Below are 20,371 nucleotides of genomic sequence, written 5' to 3'. Positions count from 1 at the left end.
CAGGCATGGGTCTCTATGAGTGCTTTTTTTAAGAGAATACCTACCTTAAATAAAATTCAATGAAGTAAGATATGTCTTCAGGTACTTTCCTTTGACTTGGGAAGAGAGGTTTTTTTTTGTTTTTGAGTTGTCCTAAAATACGTGACTCTGGAATTTGCTGGATTAAATTCCATTAAATTGTGGAAACTGTTCCAGTGATAAGTTATCCCCAAGGACAGAATACCCAGGGAACAGGAGTACTTCTATTGTTGATTTAGTGTTTCAAATACTGGTCAAATATATTTACATTTTAATGAGTTATTAACACTGAGAAGAAAAGATTATACTAGTTCTCCAACATTTCCATGTACCAGTGGTCTAGACAATATTGCTTCTAGGATAGAAAAATTTTTAGAATTCTTACCATGTAGATCATGAACTGCCAGCCAACAAAGTAATACTGTACTGTTCTTGCGGAGATAGCCTGAGTTATATTTGGAGCAAAGTTCACCAATAGATATGTTCCTGCCAATGCCAACGTCATACCTTTTAAATTGAAAAGACAAACCATGTTGAAAAAGGGCCATTCAAACCTTTTTGTTTATGTAAACATTTCCTATACACTGAGCATTACTTATAAAAGTCATGACAGTCATGAAAGTCGCTCATTCATGTCCGACTCTTTGCGACCCCACGGACTATAGTCCATGGAATTCTCCAGGCCAGAATACTGGAGTGGGTAGCCTTTCCCTTCTCCAAGGGATGCCTATGAAAATACAATCCATCAAACCATCCCAAGAACATCACGCATTTACCCAACAACATTACCTTTAGAAGGGGATAAGATAAGGGCCACAGGATGGATGGGGTAGCACATAACTTCTGATTTTTTTCTGTTGTTCAAGATGAATCCTGACCTCTACAGAGAAGGTTTCCCCAGAGATGGGGACGATCAGAACATGTGCGTATGGAGATGTGGAAACACATCCAACCTGGCTGTTTGTTTCCATGTGGACCAGGAAGTGCATGATGAATCTAGATCCACCTAGATCTAGATGGCAGGGCCCAGAGAGTAGGGAAATCCATCACCTGATGGTCCACTCTGCACTTACTCACCTTGGACCCTTTACACACACATACTTGGGTATTTTACACTTTGAAACTCTGGTAAATGAATACCATAATCATTGTCAGTTTTGGGAGTCCTTTTAAGAGAAATAACAAAGTGAATGCTGACTCTGAGTCAGATTGACTTGATCTAATTTAAAATCCAGAATTCCAGGGATAGCTCGGTAAAATATCACATAATAAACCTATGTAGGAATGTGTTACTGTCATCACTTTAACATTACTTATAATAATGGAGGAACGGAAAATGTGGGGGAGAAGTGGCCACAGAGAAGCAGACTTGGCTTTCTAAATAACACTGGAAACTGCTTATTTATTAATAATTATCAGCCTGAGAAAAACTGATTTATGTAGCATTTTTGGGGGAGCACAACTTGAAAACATAATTCAACCTGTTTCACCACTGAGGTCAGCATTGTTGTGTATATAATTTACAACCAGCACATACTCCAACCTGAAACAATTTGGTTTGTCTATACAATCTCATAATTTGAAGACATCAATTTCCTATTGTTCTCAACCTAATGATTTAGAGTTTTGAACTCTAGTTTCTGAGAATCCATTTGATTTTTTATACAAGCTAGACAACAGCTATTCATGGTATAGTATAGGAGCTATAAAATAAGCTTACTCTAATATAACAATTTATTCAGTACTACTTTGTGAAGACAGAAATTATACACACAATTTTAAAAGCTATTTTCTAATGAGAATTTTAAAAAAGAAAACAATATACATTATTAAGCATATAATAAAAACTATATATAAGAATTTGGGCAAAATTATTGGTCAGGTCTGTCCTTTCTTTGACCAAAAAAAAAAAAAAAAGAAAGAAACCAAAGACCTTATAAGATAATTGTTCAATATTACATTCCTAGGAAGAAGGAATATTTAAAAAACCCAGCTTTCTAAACTTAGTAAAGCAGAATAAATGCATTGAAATACAATTTCAAAATCTCAAGAGACTTCCAACCTATTCTTGTGAAACCCAAATCTCTTATTTATATTGAGTTCCTCTGCCAATTGTTTCTTTATCTTATCTATCTAGCATCAAATTTTGTTTTTCAAGAATTTGGTTTTTATTTATTTATCTTTGGCTGTGTTGGGTCTTCATTGCTGCGTGGGCTTTTCTTTAGTCGAGGCAAGTGAGGGCTACTCTTTAGTTGCAATGCATGGGCTTCTCACTGTGGTGACCTCTCTTATGCAGGAGCAGGGGCCCTGGGGCACACGGGCTTCAGTAGTTGTGGCCGGTGGCTCAGTAGTTGAGGCTCCCAGGCTCTAGAGCATGGGCTCAATAGTTGCGGCATGGCATGTGGGATCTTCCCACATCAGGGATGGAACCTGTGTCTCCTGCATTGGCAGGTGGATTCTTTACCACTGCGCCAGCAGGGAAGACCTTGAAATTTTAGTTTTGAATGGATAACACATGCGTACAGTAAAAAACTGAAAAGCCATACAAGAGGGATCAGTGAAAGGAAATTCTTTCTCACATCCTTGTGGCCCACGAGGTCCCCTCCTCAAAGTGAGCTACTGCTGCTGTCTCTTGAGATTTTCTTCCCAAAGATGCTTTAGGTAGGCGTGGGTGAGAGCGCATGCGTTTTGATTTTTTTTACACAGAATGATGTTAGCATGTTATACACACTTTTCTGTATCTTGCTTTTTTCCTACTTAACAGAATCATCTTTTTCTACTCCAAGAACATCTCAGAAAACGTTTCACATCATTATATGTCGGGCAGCCTCATTCTTGCAGAGTCTGCAGAGTGTTCCATTCATGGAGGCAGTGTTATTTCCAATTCGGCCTGTGCCCATTTCCACCAGTGCAGATCCTCACCGCCTTCCAAAGCTTGCTAAAAACAAATGCAATAACTGATGGTTTTGCGAGTATCCTTTCAAAGTAATTTTTCACACGTATTATCTCATGTGAACCTCACATCACTTTGAGTCTAATGAGTAACTCTATGGCAGCTCAGGCGGTCACACATTCTTTCTTGCTAATAATTTTAACTTCAGCAACGTCCTACATTTACAAAGGCAGTTCTGGATAACTGCTCTAATTTGTTTGTTTCTTTGGTGTCATTTTTATTTTCCTATGTGATATACTGTCTCCTTCATGAGTCATGTGCACATTTTTCATAAGTGTTTGAAAGTGCTGCAGACAGCTGCTGCAGTGCAGCAGATTCAATAAATCTCTGCAAAATATTTTTATATCCCACCTTTTCCTAAAAGTGGCATGAAACATCACGTTGTTGTTGTTGTTTAGTTGCTAAATCGTGTCTGACTCTTTGTGACCCCATAGACTGTAGCCCACTAGGCTCCTCTGTCCATGGGATTTCCCAGGCAAGAATACTGGAGTGGGTTGCCATTTCCTTCTCCAGGCGATCTTCCTGACCCAGGGATCAAATCCAGGTCTCCCACACTGCAGGCAGATGCTTTACCGTCTGAGCCACCAGGGAAGCCCTAACCTCAGGGAACTGGTACAGAAAGCACTGAGAGCTGACCATCGGTGGGGACCAACGGCGGAGCGGTCAGGCAGCAGTGAGTCAGCGGCAGGTGGTCGTCAACCACGGGATGCTGGATACAACCCATGATACAGGGATGTGTGCTCATCTGCCACCCTTATGCCCAGACCTGCACCAAATACATTTTCTCATCAAATACAACTGAAGTCATATAAAAATCTACAATGATCTGGTGGGCATTTCAGATTCAGCTTGATACAAGTATTAATAAAATCTCTTCCTATAAACTTGTCATATGTACAAAACAGGGAAACAAGCTCATCCCTGCTCTTTGGAGTAGATGGACTAGGTGTACTGGGAGGGCATATGCCAAGGGAAGGTAATCATTCTTTTTAAGCAATGTGCTCAAAGCTATAGATTTCATAGACAATTGTGGCAGACATGAGAGTTACATTATGATCACCATCACACAGAAATGTGATGATAATAAGAACTATAATAGCAATAGCTAATACTTAGCATAATCTAAATGCTTTATACAAACACAACTAATATTTCTTACAAAAATCCTTCAAAAATAACTATACTGCATGTTACTACACTAACATATAGTATATGTATATTGTATAATATATAACATTGGATACTATTAAACTATTACTAGCCATATTTGACATATGAGAAAACTGAGTCACAGACAGAATAATTATCTTGTCTGGGCTGAGTGAAGAGCTTGAACTGGAACCTAGGTAACTTACTCTTTTTATATATATATACATATATATATATATACACACACACACATATATATATACGTTTATTTATCTACTCGTTGTGCTGGGTCTTAATTGTGGCATGTGGGATCTAGTTCCCTGACCAGGGATCAAACCCGGGCCCCCTGCATTGGGAGTGTGGAATCTTAACCACTGGACCACCAGGGAAGTCCCTAGATAACCTGTTCTTAATGATTATACTCTTCTGCCTCTTGTATGCATAATGGACCAGGGCTGACAAATGGATTACACAAGTCGTCATTCACCTTATAGTCTCAGTGAGTGGCACTCCAGGAGTTGTACTGAGCACATGAGGCTGGATGAAACATCTCCACAGGGGAGAGAAGGAATGGACTCCGTCTGGCAGCGGTTCCTGAAGGCCCCAACTGGCCCTTGAGTTTCTTGAGAAAAGCGTCTCCAAACTGGTGTTCCCTAGAACCCAGTTTCATAAGATGGACACACCACCAAAAAAAGTTTCAACTCAAGTCTATTTGGAAAGAGGTGAGTTAAACAAATTTAAATCGCTATTTTACTGGAAGACCCCTGAGAGCCAGAATGTGTTAGCGTTCATTGTGAATCTCCTTGGGGAGGATATGGTTGTAATATTTTCTAAACATATTTGACCATTTATATCATCCTGAAGTAGTGTTTGGAGGAATATTTTATACTCTGAGAAATGCCTGACATTTAACTGGATCCAGCTGTGAGAATACAGCCTCTGTTACAAGAGGCTACTGAAGCTCTGCTGCAGAAGTTTCCTATAGATGCTTGTGGATGGAGGCTGATATACAAAGATGGAGGAAGGGAAAACAGCCTATAGGCAGGCTCCTTCTGAGGTGTCTGTTCACCGGCATCTACAACCTGCTGAGCTCCTCACCTGTGCAAGCCTTGGATTCTAGAATCCACTTGCACAGTTCTTCCTCAAAAGACACCCAGTTTCCCAGCCCACCCTTCTCCTTAAGTAAAACCTGAAATCGCTTTTAATTGTGTCCCCACTCCTCCAGCTCATTGCCAGTTAGTTAATTGCGGTTAAGCTAGCTTCTGAAATCTGGTTTGACCTGACTTGTGATAGCCTCAAGAGTTGAAAAATTCAGCTAACTTGACCTTAACCTACTTTGCTGTCTGCTTCTCTAAGAGCCTGCAATATGCCGCCTGATCAATGGTGGTCCAGCTATTGCTTTAGTGGCATACCACTAAATACCACAGCATAAACTGGATTCCTTCACACCAAAGGGTGCCTTCTCCTCAGTATAGTCTCTCCAGATTCCTCAGGCTTAAGGCCAAGTCCTGAAGAAGCCCTGGATTGGCAAGTCTCAAAAGTGTTGTTCAGTCGCTAAGTCATGTCTGACTCTTTGTGACCCCCATGGACTGCAGCATGCCATGCTTCCCTGTCCTTCACCATTTCTTGGAGTTTGCTCAAACTCATGTCCATTGAGTCAGTGATGCTATCTAACCATCTCATCCTCTGTCATCCCCTTCTCCTTTTGACTTCAATCTTTCCCAGCTTCAGGGTCTTTTCCAATGAGTCGGCTATTCATGTCAGGTGGCCAAAGTATTGGAGCTTCAGCTTCAGCATCAGTCCTTCCAATAAGTTAACTAAGTAGGGTGTATACTGTCACCCTGCTTATTTAACTTATCTAAATAATATAGTGAATTTAAATTGTTCTGAATCTACCATCATAAAGTCTCCCATTCTTGAGCCAGTTTTAAAACCAAATAGCCAATCTGTCCTCTCAACTAGAAATGATTTTTTGTTTGGCTAGATTAGTATTCTAGGTCCTGGCTTCAAACCAAGCTGACCTCTAGTGTGGGAGAAGGAAGGAAGGAAGTAGTCTTCATCTCACTATTAGTCTCTTGACATTCTATCAATGGGGAAACCATATATAGGTGACTTGAAATAATCAAGTTACTCTGGAGAGTGCTGATGTAATTTTTATTTTTATGATGACAATGTCTGGACTTAAGTCAACTAGGATCCCACAGACTATTAGATTCGGTATTTTTGATGACTAAGGGAGGAGAGGGGGAAATACTATAGTTTTGGCTGATTGAAGGGGAGAGAATTTTGGTGCATTTTAGAGGAAAAATAATCATTAAAATAATTTAAAGTTATTAATCCACTAAGAATCAGAGCACAGTCCAAAGCCTGTCATTGAATTAATAATAGTTGGTGATTTCTTTCAGACATAGCTTTTGTGAGGTCATTTTTTGAGGCTAGTGGTGAAAAGCTTCATAGCCACAGATCAACATTTGGCAATAAATTAGTTCAGCTTGTTTCCACACGGTCCAAAAAAATCTTCATTTGTTCCATCATGAAAAACAAACTTTCATTTGCCTGAAGCAGGGAAAAATAAATGATTTTCTTTTACACATTTTGACAATTTGATTTTTAGCATGCTTATATGTTAATCTTGTATAAAATGCCACTAACTACTCTTTCCCCTGTTTGGTCTCAGTCCCTGTAAAGAAAAACGAGTTTTTAGCTTTTAACAGAAAGAGCCAAGTTTTCTCAAGGCAACAGCAATATAGGTCCCAAGAAAATACATGTGACCTAACACACTACTGAGGATGGTTGGGGAAGAGTCCTTCCCTAAGCCTGAAAAGGGTTATAACATCTCAAGTCATGATAATCATATGGTATTGCTGTTGGGAGGCACGGATATGGAATCGGTGACTGTGCCCTTTCTTATTCTTGTAATGTTAATCAAGAATTGATCACTTTTAACTACAGTATGATACAAATATGATAACAGATAAATCCCTGCTCAAAAAGCATTCAGGTAAAAGGCAAAAAAAACTCAGAGTTGTGGGAAATGTTACCTGGATTACTAAAGTTCGCTAAAATATCCTAATCAAGGTTTTCTTTCATGAAGAAACAGCACAGAGTGGTGGGTGGTGGTATTAATAGCTATGATAATAATAGCGGCCATTATTGAGGACTTATTACATGACAGACCCTCTTCCAAGAGTCTTACATACACAAGTTTTATATACTTGTTTAATCCTATGACATAGGTAATATTATCTTCATTTTAAGGATGAGGAAATTTGGGGCTTAAAGGGATTAAGTAATTTAGCAAAAGTCATGTAACTCTTTGAATGGGAAATGGCAACCCACTCCAGTATTCTTGCCTGGGAAATCCCATGGACAGAGGAGCCTGGGGTTGCAAAAGAGTTGGACACGACTTAGCAACTAAACAACAACAACAAAGCAGATCTGTAAATGAATGTTCCTACATTTAAATGAGACGATTCATGCAAAACACTTATAGTACCTGAAAGAAATAGATATTTAATAAATCTTGGCTATTTTTAAAGTAAGAAAAATTAGCAGAGAATCAAAGAATTGATCGAGGGTTTTTTTTGTTGTTGTTGTTACATGTGTATGTGAGTGTATTTCCTATGTTTTTAGTATTACCTCTTAGGAATGAAGTTAATCATAGAAATAATAATTTTATTATTAATAACAGGGCTTTCCATGTCTCAAAGTGCTTGTATCAATTATCCAATTTGACCCCTAAAATAGTCTTCTATATTTGTCAGCAAACTGGCTTAGAGAAGTTAAGTAATATGTTGGCCACACAGTTGACAGCAGAAGTTGAATCCAGCTTTGAACCTTTGAGAGCGAGTTTATTTTATATCCTTTGATGTGGAACTAGTTTACTGCTTTTAGTAATGTTCAGTTGATCTTGGGTTTTCTAAGAATATAATCAAATCACTGGCACATATTGATATTTCTATTTCTTTCCTTCCTATAGCTATGACTTTCATTAATTTTTCTCCCAATCCTCATTGGCAGTGCTTGTAGCACAGTACTACATAGAAACTTAGCTTACCTTTTCATTCATTTGTCAACAGTGCTCATGTTATTCCCTCTGTTTGCCATCCTCCAAATGCTTAGAGGTGGTCCATGCCTGTCCTATTCAGCTGTCAGAACTAATTCAAATGGTATCTGTGCTACAGAAAATCCTCTCTAAGCTTTCTAACTAGAGTAATCTCTCTTTATTCTAAACCAGTGGTTCTCAACCGGAGGCAATTTTGCCTGCCCTCCGCCCCCCAAGGGAGATGTGACAATGTTTGAAGTTATTTTTGGTTGTCATAACTGGGGCAGAGTGTGCTACTGGCAGCGAATGGGTAAAGGCCAAAAGGGATGCTGCTAAACACACTACAATGCGCAGGACATCCCCCTATGATGAATTATCCAACCTAAAATGTTAGTAGTGCTGAGGCTGAGAAACTCTGTTCTAAACTAACGGTTCAGGCATATAACACATATTATTTTCCGCTTTTAAAAATGTATTTCTAAAAAAAAAATAAAAATAAAAATGTATTTCTGTATATATTTGATCATTGACCATATTACTTGAAGGCAGGGATTCTCTCTTAATCATCGTTTTATCACAAGGGTTCATAATAATTGGCAAGACTTCCTCTTTATCCATCTGTATTATTTCATTAAATACCTTACATTTATTTAAACATTAATCAGTCATTAATTACAAAAGATGACATACGTAAGATTAAAGGACTTAAAGTTTCCATAAGACTTTTGATAAATGAGAAACATAATGTAGGACCTAATTGCTTTAATCTATAAAACTCAGGCATTGCTCATTCTTATTTCTGATTCCATACAACGTCCCCAAATGAGGCCATAACCATAGTACAAAAAAAGAGTATAGAAAAATAATGTATTTGAAAAGCCACAATTCACATATGAATGCATTTGGAAAAACATTTTAACCATGAAAATTTGACAGTGTTGACTAAAAAACTCTACCAGCAGAATCAAATCAAGGAGGAAAAAGAAAAAGTGAAAACTCCTTCAAGACACTAGGCTCAAGGGAAACATGATCAGGGAAACAAATGTTCAACATACCAATGCTGGTGTCACATTTAAACTCAAACAGTTTTTTTTAATATGATCTCCTTGGAACTGAGTAGACATGGCTTTATTTAAAGTGCCTAAAGTCTCATACTCATTATCATATGTCGGCAGTAATTCAGACAGGATTTTGTCAAGGGAGAAAATATGAATTTTTATAATTCTTCTCACCAGTGATATTTCCAACAAGAGGTAGAAGATAGCAGAAACATTTTTTACAGCCAGTAAGGCTACTGTGATTTTTCATTAATAGCTGTATTTATAAATTAAAAAAAAATTTTTTTTTTGGCTATACTGCACAGCTTGTGAGATCTTAAGTTTCCTGACCGGGGATTGAACCCGAATCCTCAGCAGTGTGTACGTGGAGTCCTCACCACTGGATTGCCAGGGAATTACCCCTAAATAAAATTTTGAAGATCAATATTCTATGTTACTTTTGGAAAAGGCTAACAAAAAATTAGGTAGTTAATTGGTACATCTAATTTTTGGATGTGGTTTTCATTTTCATGTAGTCCCTCCATGGAACAATCTATCAAATATGTCCTTTGAAGTGGAATACTCTATTAGGTAACACAGATGTTTTCTTGGATTTTATTACGTTCATAAAATTTTCATAACATTCACAATAGTAATAATACTGTACAATAATGATCTGCTGTGGTCAATAGCTTGGGCAGCGGCCACAATGAAGATGCACATATTTCATGTCAAAGAGCAGATGGCAACTCCGAGGCAGGATAGATGTTCGCCTCTAGATGACACTATATCCATTTCAGTAATTTGTTCCTTGCTTTTAAAGCACATATTCTTAATGGATAGGATTAGTTATTTCCTCATCAAACAGAGCTTTAATTACCTGAATTAAATAATTACTTACCTAGTAAATCCGAGGCTCTCAAATTTTCTCTCAGAAACATAACAGAAATAATAGCACTACCTAGAAAGAAAATGGCCATTAGAGGTGTTTCCAAATAGAAAAACACGTATTATGCAACACCATTTGAAAGGAGTTAAGTAGTCTCAGGTCTGACTAGCTGTGTCCTGGTCAGAGACACCCGGTGACTGTGGCCGTGGAAACGGCCTCTTCCCCCTCATGGCTGAGGGTTCACGGAAATGGGCCTGCTTTATAATGAACCTACAGCAGTGACTGGGAGAGTGCATGGCCTACAGTGAGGGCTTAATAAAGGCTGACTGAATGACTAAATGCCTGAGTGAAAAGAAAAGAAAGAAAGAAAGAGGTAGGGAGGGAGTAAGGAAGGAAGGAGGAAGGTAGAAACAGAAGGGAAGGATGGAAAGGCAGAAAGAGACAGAAGGGAAGGAAAAATGGACAAAAAAAAAAGAAAAAAACCCTTAACTTTATATCTCAAACTGACACATACTTCCCCTCATCTCCTCCCATAATCCCGTCTTCCAACAATACCAGGACCCGAGGGCTCCTCCTGGTCTCCCCTCTCCTTCACACGAGACATCCAACAGCCTACTGGGTCAGGATCTACGGTGGGATTTCACTGTCTCTCAAGCCCACCCCTGCATCTTCATTCCCTCTGTCACAACTCCGGCCAGCTTCACCTCACGGTGGTAACAGCTCCCCTCTGGAGCCTCCCATTTCACTACCCCTTCCCCACAGCACTAGAGGCATCTTTTTTTTTTTTTTTTAGTTGGAGGCTAATTACTTCACAACATTTCAGTGGGTTTTGTCATACATTGATATGAATCAGCCATAGATTTACACGTATTCCCCATCCCGATCCCCCCTCCCACCTCCCTCTCCACCCGATTCCTCTTGGTCTTCCCAGTGCACCAGGCCCGAGCACTTGTCTCATGCATCCCACCTGGGCTGGTGATCTGTTTCACCATAGATAGTATACATGCTGTTCTTTTGAAATATCCCACCCTCACATTCTCCCACAGAGTTCAAAAGTCTGTTCTGTATTTCTGTGTCTCTTTTTCTGTTTTGCATATAGGGTTATCGTTACCATCTTTCTAAATTCCATATATATGTGTTAGTATGCTGTAATGTTCTTTATCTTTCTGGCTTACTTCACTCTGTATAATGGGCTCCAGTTTCATCCTTCTAAAAGGCAAATCAAATGTAAATCCACAGCTTAAAACCTCTTAATGGCTTCCTGTCACAAAGGACAAAGGCCAAACTACTAAGTATGATGTTCAAAGACAGGCACGATTTTACTCCTGACAATTTCCTTGCCATGTTTGCTCTTGATCTCTTCTATATTCTGTGTCCACTCTTACTAAATTAATCATAATTCCCAGAACCACCACTGAGTTTCATGCTAAAGGACTTTTCTACAAGTGGTTCCCTGTGCATCTCTGCCTCCATCTTTTAACCCAACTCTGGGCTCAAGCAACACCTCTGGATTCTCCCAGACTGAGTTGACCACTCCACCCATATGTGTCATCACCCCTCATACAGTTTTCTCATTACATAAGACTTTTTTTTTTGCCTGTTTCCTGCAAAAGATATTTTGGCTCTTTTACTCTAAGATATGTCTTTTTAAAACACTATTTATTTGGCTGTGTGGGGCCTTAGTTGTGGCATGTGGGTTTAGTTGCCTTGCATTGTGTGCGATCTTAGTTCCCTGACCAGGGATTGAACTCACAACCCCTGCATTGGAAGGCAGATTCTTAACTACTGGACCTCCAGGGAAGTCCTGAGATATGTCTTATTTTTTTCAAGATCTCTTGTATGTAGTTAGTGTGTGTGTGTTAGTTGCTCAGTCATGTCCAACTCATTGGGACCCCATGGGCTGTAGCCCACCAGGCTCCTCTAGCCATGGAATTCTCCAGGCACGAATACTGGAGTGGATAGCCATTCCCTTCTCCAGGGAATCTTCCTGACCCAGGGATCGAACCCAGGGCTCCTGAATTAAAGACGGATTCTTAACCATCTGAGCCACCAGGGAAGCCCAAGGAGTTAGTACCCAGCACATAAATAAAAGGGTTGCTGGGATCTCCTGCATTTGTTGACCCTTGTGATGTTTAGAACCCTCTTTCCCATTACTGATGCTAATGAATCCTCAACCTTACAACTGAACCATGACCTACTAAGATGTGTGGGGTAAATTGAATCTGAGTTGTTCCTCCTCTGGAATCATGAGAAAATGGGAACATCCAAATTTGCAATAATACAAACACAAAAAACAAAACCTCACAACATAACTTGCATTTAAAATTTTTAAAAAACCATTAGCTGAATTTTTTGTTTTTTAAAGCAAAAACACAGAAAGAAAAAAATACCATAAAATAATATTATCACCTAGGAAAAAACCATAGTTAATAAACTTGTGTGTTTACTTCCCTTTGTTGAAATCAAATCACAATGCAAAATTTCTTTTCTCAGTTACTGTATTAAAAACAATTTGCCATATCATTAAAAATTCTTCATAGGTATAATTTTAATGAGTCTGAATTATAATCCACCAAATCAGTTACACGTGAAAGTAACTCTGTCTGATGTTGCGGTTACCCTGGTGGCTCAGATGGTAAAGAATCTGCTTGCAATGCAGGAGACCTGGGTTCAATCCTTGGGTCAGGATGATCCTCTGGAGAAGTGAACGGCTACCCACTCCAGTATTCTTGCCTAGAGAATTTTATGGGCAAAGGAGCCTGGCAGGCTACAGTCCATGGGATCACAAAGAGTTGGATATGACTGACTGACTAACACACACACACACGCATATCTGGTATTCTGGCAACTGATTTAAAACAAAAGCACAAACCCACACCAGAAACCTTCATTCAAGATAAGCTGGGATCTCCATATGCTTCCTCCATCTTTTCTCAACCTAGCCTCTCTCATTCAAGTGAGACATGTCCTTGCAGATCTTTCCCGGGCAGGTTATTTACAGAAACAGAGGTTTCACACAAAATAAACAGAGCATGGGAAATGTCCACCAAGTGTGAGTTTGATTGTGTGGCACGGCTGCTCCTCGGAAAAAAAGTTATGACCAACCTAGACAGCATATTAAAAAGCAGAGACATCACTTTGCGACAAAGGTCTGTATAGTCAAAGCTATGGTTTTTCCAGTAGTCATGTACAGATGTAAGAGTTGGACTATAAAGAAGGCTGAGTGCTGAAGAATCGATGCTTTCGATCTGTGGTGCTGGAGAAGATTCTTGAGAGATCCTTGGACAGCAAAGAGATAAAACCAGTCAATCCTAAAGGAAATTAGCCCTGAATATTCATTGGAACACCTGACGCTGAAGCTCCACCACTTTGGCCACATGATGCAAAGAGCCAAGTCACTGGAAAAGACCCTGATACTGGGAAAGATTGAGGGCAGGAGGAGAAGGGGGTAACAGGATGAAATGGTTGGATGGCATCACTGACTCAATGGACATGAGTTTGAGCAAACTCCGGGAGATGGTGAAGGACAGGGAAGCCTGGTGTGCTGCAGTCTATGGGGTCACAAAGAGTTGGACACAACTTAGCAACCGAACAACAACAACAGTGGCTTTAGAACATTAAAGCAATATTTTCTACAGATAAATTAGTGTATAGATACATAGCTCATTGCATTAAGAACTGAGTTTGGGACTAGCATAAAAATGTATGAAAAATTTCTATTTCAGATTTGGACCAAAATAATTCAGGGAAACTAATTTCACATGTTAGAGCCTTAGAAAAGGTATTAAAAAAAATCAAGATCTCACTCCCAACTCCCATTACAGACTTCCTGTGTAATTATGTAAGGAATGTTTCCAAGCAGCCCTTCTCCAGGGGATCTTCCCGACCCAGGAATCAAACCAGGGTCTTCTGCATTGCAGGTGGATTCTTTACCAACTAACCTACCAGGAAAGCCCCTGCAAGCAGAGGGAGATGGATTAACAATAGGTAACAATAAAAAAATAGGTAAAATATCATTACACTAACACATACTAAATGCATTCCATTATAACAATCCTTGAGATGTCTATTTCACAGTGAAGGTTTCCAGCAAGAAGGGAGACACTGCTTACATGGAATAAGGAGATTTTAGAGCTAGTAGGAGACACAGAGATAATCTAGTCTAACCTTTACAGTTACTCTAACCTAGAGTAACTTACTCTATAATAATTTACTACTAATAATAATTTACTCTAACCTAGGTTCTAACCTTTACAGTTGGGAAACTGAGGTTCAAAGGTCTCATATTTATTGATCTGTTCATTTAACAAACATTTATATTACAGCACAGCTGGAACCAGCACCCATATTTCCTTGTCCCACTTCAGAGCGCTTTCTAGCATACTATACTTCATTTCCTTCCTTAGAGCAAGAAAGGCATCATTTTCCTTCTCATTGCTAAGCCACAATTTCAGAAATAATGTCACTTTCGAAGGAAGACAGAAGGATGCTATGTAGTAGACAATTTCATTGCTAAAAGCAAAAAGGACATGATTGGTAAAAATAAACTTGAAATATACTATATACATTAAATTATATCAATTGCCATAAAATAGTTATCAGAGTCTTATGAAACACAAATATGCTACTTTTACTTTCTGAAAGAATTTATGTGCCTGATTCATTTTCCAAGTTTTGAGAAAACATGTAATTTGCTACAAAATTTTAGCTAAGATAGGGAATGAGACTTTAAAAAATTTATCTAGCTAAGAAAGTAATGAAAAAGAACATTCTATTAAGATACATCTACTTATAACTAATTTATCTTGCAAATCATGATTAAAATGAGCTCTGTGTTGAGCAAAAAGACAGTTTCTGAGCAACAGCTGATAACATGATTTCTAAGAACAGCAGTAAATTTTAATTTTATTTATTTTTAATTGGAGGATGACTGCTTTACAATGTTGTGTTGGTTTCTGCCATACAAGAAGAATCAGTCATAATTATATATACACACCCTCCCTCTTGAGCCACCCTGCCCACTCCTATCCCACCCCTTCAGGTTGTCAAGAACAGTAGTAAATTTTTTAAATGAGAAAAAAATAAGCAAACTGAACTGTTCCCATATACATCTGCAGTCAGAGATCTGTCAAACTCAGCCCTGTCTAGCCGTTGCTATAACAACAACCTTGCCTTCTAAACATGTACAAGGGGGGGACAACTATTACACTTTTATTTCTATAGTAAAAATTAATATTTTAAAATAGAGCATCTTAAGATCAATAGTTTAAAAAGCATTGAAACAGATAATACTGGTAAATGAACAGATTTTTACTAAGTATGATTAAACTAAAGTTACTACAGAGCCCTAGGTTGAGCACTCACAGTTTTATGTGCATTTTTGACTAAAGGCATGGTTGAGTAGAGGTTCATAAATCCTTTTCCATCCTGGCTTTCACAGGTCATGCTTCTACACAGAGAGTGCTCCCAGACACAGGCCTACACAGAGTGCTCCTGAGCACAGGAGCAAATTCATTGCATGGTGAGCACAGTGACTCCAGAGGCACTGAGGACCACAATGATTAAATGCATTAAAAAAAAAAAGGTAGCCTATGAAAGATAACACACCCAAATTAAACAGTGGTTATGTAGGAATCATGGGAAAAAATACAGCAGGAATACTATGTAAAAGAAAAGTACAAAAAAGTGTCTTCTTGGATTTGGTGCAAAAGAGTGCTCCCAAGGTGCCGTTTATTAAAGTATTCACACAGCCTTGATCATAATACTTCATGGTCAGGAGAATCAACAACAGTTATAACGGACTGACTCCTATTGGGAAGTCATCTATACTCTTTTTGGTGAGGAAGCGTCACCTGGCTTGCAGGCAGAATGGAAACGATTTCCTGTCATGGCCCTGTACAAGGGTGAGATACATGGACATTCTGATTTGGATTTCCAGATGAAAACAGACAGAGGCCAAGCCAAGATTCCCGTGGCTTCAGCTGCACCAGGTACAGGCGTGAGGAGCTGTCAGTCCCAAGTGTAGACATGTTTCAATTTGCAGCATGATGATATATGTACACATTTTACTTAAATTCTCTCCTCCAACACAAACAATAATTTTTTTTTTTTTATTAAGGGTTTAAGAACACAAAAGAGGCTTCAGTAACTATTCAAATGTGTTATGGTATGGCTATTTTTTCATTCACATTTATTTACTTCTCTCCACTTTTTTACCCTTTTATGACCACTGCTATAAAGATAGATCTAACCCAAAGTTTTAAAAAATCAATTACACTTTATTTAAATGTGATTATCTTATCTGATTCAGCTGGAAAGGAAAAACCTTTGGTTCCAGGGTCACAAACCCAAATGCCTACAGGGGCCCGTTGGGTAATCCTCTAAAGAAGAAGGAACAATGAGGGTGGTGGGTTACGTTGATCAGGGGCTGTGGGCCTGTGGTGACCTGGTGTACACAAGATCAGTGAAAGGCAGTAGCCAGAATTCAGTCCTAGCCAACCTCAAGTCCAGTGTCACCAGATCTGATTCTTTTAAGACAAAAATCCAGTTTTTGTGCATCACTGTCCAATTTTTAAACATGGGAAATTAATTTGTATTCTTAAAAAGCATTCTTTGAGCAAAACAAACACAGCAGAGGCCAGATTTGGTCTACAGGCCACCCGTCTATAAACTCTGATCTAGTCCGCAAATGAAAATTCCATCAGCTCTCCTGCCTAGATATTCAATTTATTGTTTAACCTCTATAATCTGAAGAGAAACCAGGGTATATGTTTATAATACAGGAAAGCAGAACACAAAGTACTAAAGAAAACACTCTTTTATAAAAAAAAGATCCCATGACATGAAAAGAACATATTTATACAATAATGCTACAAACAGTTCCTCACATGTAAATATCTGGGTTGTGGTTTCTGACCACTTAAAATGGCAACTTTATTGTACTGCTAAAAAGCAAACCACAAAAGCACTTTCATGTCAGTCACAATCAAACTTCAAATACGTGGGCATGTTGAGTGCACTCACAGGCTCAAGCAACTCTAACCGTTTTGAGGTGCTGACTTCTCCAAAAGGATCATTCCTCCTTAGTTGTAGAATTGGAGGAGAAAAGTATGTCAATTACAATGAATTCCAAGGAATTAGGATTCGAAAATCTGAGGATGTGACACTCTGAAAAATGTTTCTTGACAGAGAAAAGAGTTGTCCCACTGCCTACATCAGCAGGAACGAAAGTATCCAATAATTCATGCTAGTAAAAAAATTGCTAGAGGGTGTGGAGAAAAAGGAACCTTCCTACACCACTGGTGGGAAGGTAAATTGGTACAGCCACTATGGAGAACAGTATGGAAGTTGCCTAAAAAACTAAAAATAGAGTTACCGTACAATCTGGAATTCCACTCCTGAGCATACATCCAGACAAAACTACAATTCAAAGAGATACATGCACCCCCATATTCATAGCAGCACTATTTACACGAGTCAAGACATGCAAGCAACTTAAATGTCCACTGACAGATGAGCCGACAGCTGAGTGGATAAAGAAGGTGTGGCACATATATACAATGGAATATTACTCAGCCATGAAAAGGATGACATAATGCCATTTGCAGCAACATCGACGGACCTAGAGATTTTCATATTAAGTGAAGTAAGGCAGACAGAGAAAGACAAATATTGTGTTATCACTTATTTATGGAATCTAAGAAAATGATACAAATGAATTTATTCGCAACACAGAAAGAAACTCACAGATGTAGAAAACAAACTCATGGTTACACTCTAGATACAAATATAAAATAGGTAAACAACAAGGACCTACTGGATAGCACAGGGAGACACACTCACTATTTTATAACACTATCATGGAAAAGAGTCTGAAAAACACGCACACATATATAACTAAATCACTTTGCTGTGTACATGAAACAGACACAATATTGTAAATTAACTACACCTCAATTTTTTTAAAAAGAAAAAATTGCCATTGTCATTTCTTGAAGATAATGAAATTATAGGTAACATGCATAGTTTCAAAAGAGGAAAGTTACCTGGATTAAGAACAAACATCTTTTCTACATTTTTCTTGATATACACTAGTGATTAAATTGAAAGGACTCCACAAATGTAAAAATACTATCACTGACAGGATTAACTCTGTATTATACATGTAATAGGGCAACATATCATCAGCAGCAATTTCTTTAGAAATACTCTGTGGTGTTCTCAAAAATAAGGATGGGTGGAAAAGATGTTTCAAATAAAGGTTCTTGGGTTTTGGGAATGCTTTCAGCTGAGAGTGCATGAGCAGACATAAAATGAAGACTTCAGGGATTTATTCCACACATTTTACTTAGGCAGGTTTTTGGGACAATGTGCTAGGGCAGACAACCCAGCAAGCCACCGAGAAAAGGGATATTTTCCACATATTTTCAATGTAAAGTGCCCCTATCACAGGCAGCCCATGAGGTCTAGAGCCCTGACAACCTCATTCAGGCTGGCCCCAAGCACAGGGCATTAAAGGACAGAGAATCCACCGCATCGAGGTTTGTGGGCGCTACAGGTCACTCGCTCATGGGCCTGTTTGTGTTTTCCTTCATTTGTTTCTAATAAAAATCTTGGAGACCAAAGTTACTGCTTGAGATGACTTCTCTGGAATTCCAAAAGGCCTCACCAGGGTTTTCTGGCTGCGCTATGACCATTGTTTAATGGAATACAGACACATTGCAGCTTACAGCTTCATAACGGCACACAGAAACACATGAAACAACATATATTTCCACATCATGAATTTCAATTTGAACAAAAGCCAGCATGTTAGGGAAAATGCGTGATGGGAAAGACTTACCAGTCATCTGCTTCATTCTCTCCTCATTTTCCCAGAGCAGTTCAGATCTCCAGCCTTAATTCAAATTAGCCTTGTCACAGGGTGACTACTTCTCCTAGGAAATTATCCCAGGGCCAAGGAGAACTCACTACTATTAATTTTATCATTCCATATAAAATTCCAAGTGTTTGATCTCATATAATTCATCATGAGTTTAATCTACTTATTACTCACTTCTATTCATCTGGGCAGTAATTAAGTAAAATAATAAGGTTGTATGTCTCATACAGTACCTGGCATGGTGGATGCTCATTCAGCATTAGTTTCCTACCTTTAACTATTTCTAAACTGTTGTTACCTGAATTTAACTTGAAAAAGGTGATCTATTCTCTGAACTTAACTACTTTCAATCAATACACTCAGAGGTATAGAGCGGAAAAATGTCCATCATGTTTTTATTTCTCCCACCCTTCCTGCCCCCACAACAACATCCCTTCATATTCCACTCCCTAGCTACCCCTAGACAAGTCAATTTTATACTGAGAGAAGTCTACCATGAACCTCCTTCATTTTTTGTGGCTTCAACTCTTCAGATTATTGACAACTTTATTATTTTCACTCATCTCTTATTGCTTATGCATAGCATAGATCACCATCAGGGGATAAATAGGAAAAGGAAAACATGAAATGTAAGGGCACACTTTGTATTAATAGATGCACAAATAATCTAACTCAACCCCCCAAAGGACAGGCTTATAAACCTGTAAGTATGTACAGAAGTGAGTATTCACAAGTTCTTTGCAAAAAATGTTTAACCACTGCACTTCATCAGGAATTGAAATCTTTTAAATAACACCTTGGAGAAGGAAACGGCAACCCGCTCCAGTATTCTTGCCTGGAGAATCCCATGGACAGAGGAACCTGGAAGGCTACAGTTTATGGGATCGCAAAGAGTCGGACACAGCTGAAGTGAGAAAGCACACAAATAACACCCTAGAACAGAACAGAACACTTCTCTTTCAATATCCTGGAACAGGACATCCTAGAACACTCAATCCTCACTGTATCAAAATTCAAATTCAAACCAATTCTGTGAGGCTGTATTGTATGATTTCTTGTATCAAGCTCTCCTGAAAAAATCAGACAGCAGGCCACATGACACAGAGTCCCAGTCTCCTGGTCTCAGATGAACGGCCAAGATGAACATTAAACAGGTCATTCTGAGCACGATGAGAGTTGCCAAAGGGGAAGTACGGGTCAAAGCTTCTACATGCAGTTGAACAGGTTGTGCACTGCACAAAGACACTACATTTGAGGGGGCACCACCCACATCTCAGATCTTGGTGCTTCGTGTATTTCTCAGGACAATTTTCTGACAGATGGCACAAGAGTGTCCTGCTCCCGTCAAATTATTGTATTAAGATAATCTGCAGATCAAAATAAAGTATCATGAGAAAGG

At 38.8% G+C, this 20,371-nt stretch overlaps 1 protein-coding gene across 1 annotated transcript in view; it reads right to left on the bottom strand.

Annotated features, from left to right (window-relative positions):
* Window positions 1-20,371, bottom strand: part of NIPAL2 (NIPA like domain containing 2) — a 77,503-nt gene that overhangs the window by 28,042 nt on the left and 29,090 nt on the right. Inside the window, exons 4-5 of the mRNA XM_043483816.1 lie at window positions 10,104-10,163; window positions 404-525 (exon numbers count right to left, since the gene is read on the bottom strand). Of these exons, the coding sequence (XP_043339751.1) occupies window positions 404-525; window positions 10,104-10,163 (182 nt within the window). The remainder of the gene's footprint in view (window positions 1-403; window positions 526-10,103; window positions 10,164-20,371) is intronic.

The sequence above is a fragment of the Cervus canadensis genome, chromosome 12 (genome assembly GCF_019320065.1).
Source record: "Cervus canadensis isolate Bull #8, Minnesota chromosome 12, ASM1932006v1, whole genome shotgun sequence".
NCBI classification, from domain to species: Eukaryota; Metazoa; Chordata; class Mammalia; order Artiodactyla; family Cervidae; genus Cervus; species Cervus canadensis.
This window is presented reverse-complemented; position numbering and strand designations above follow the sequence as displayed.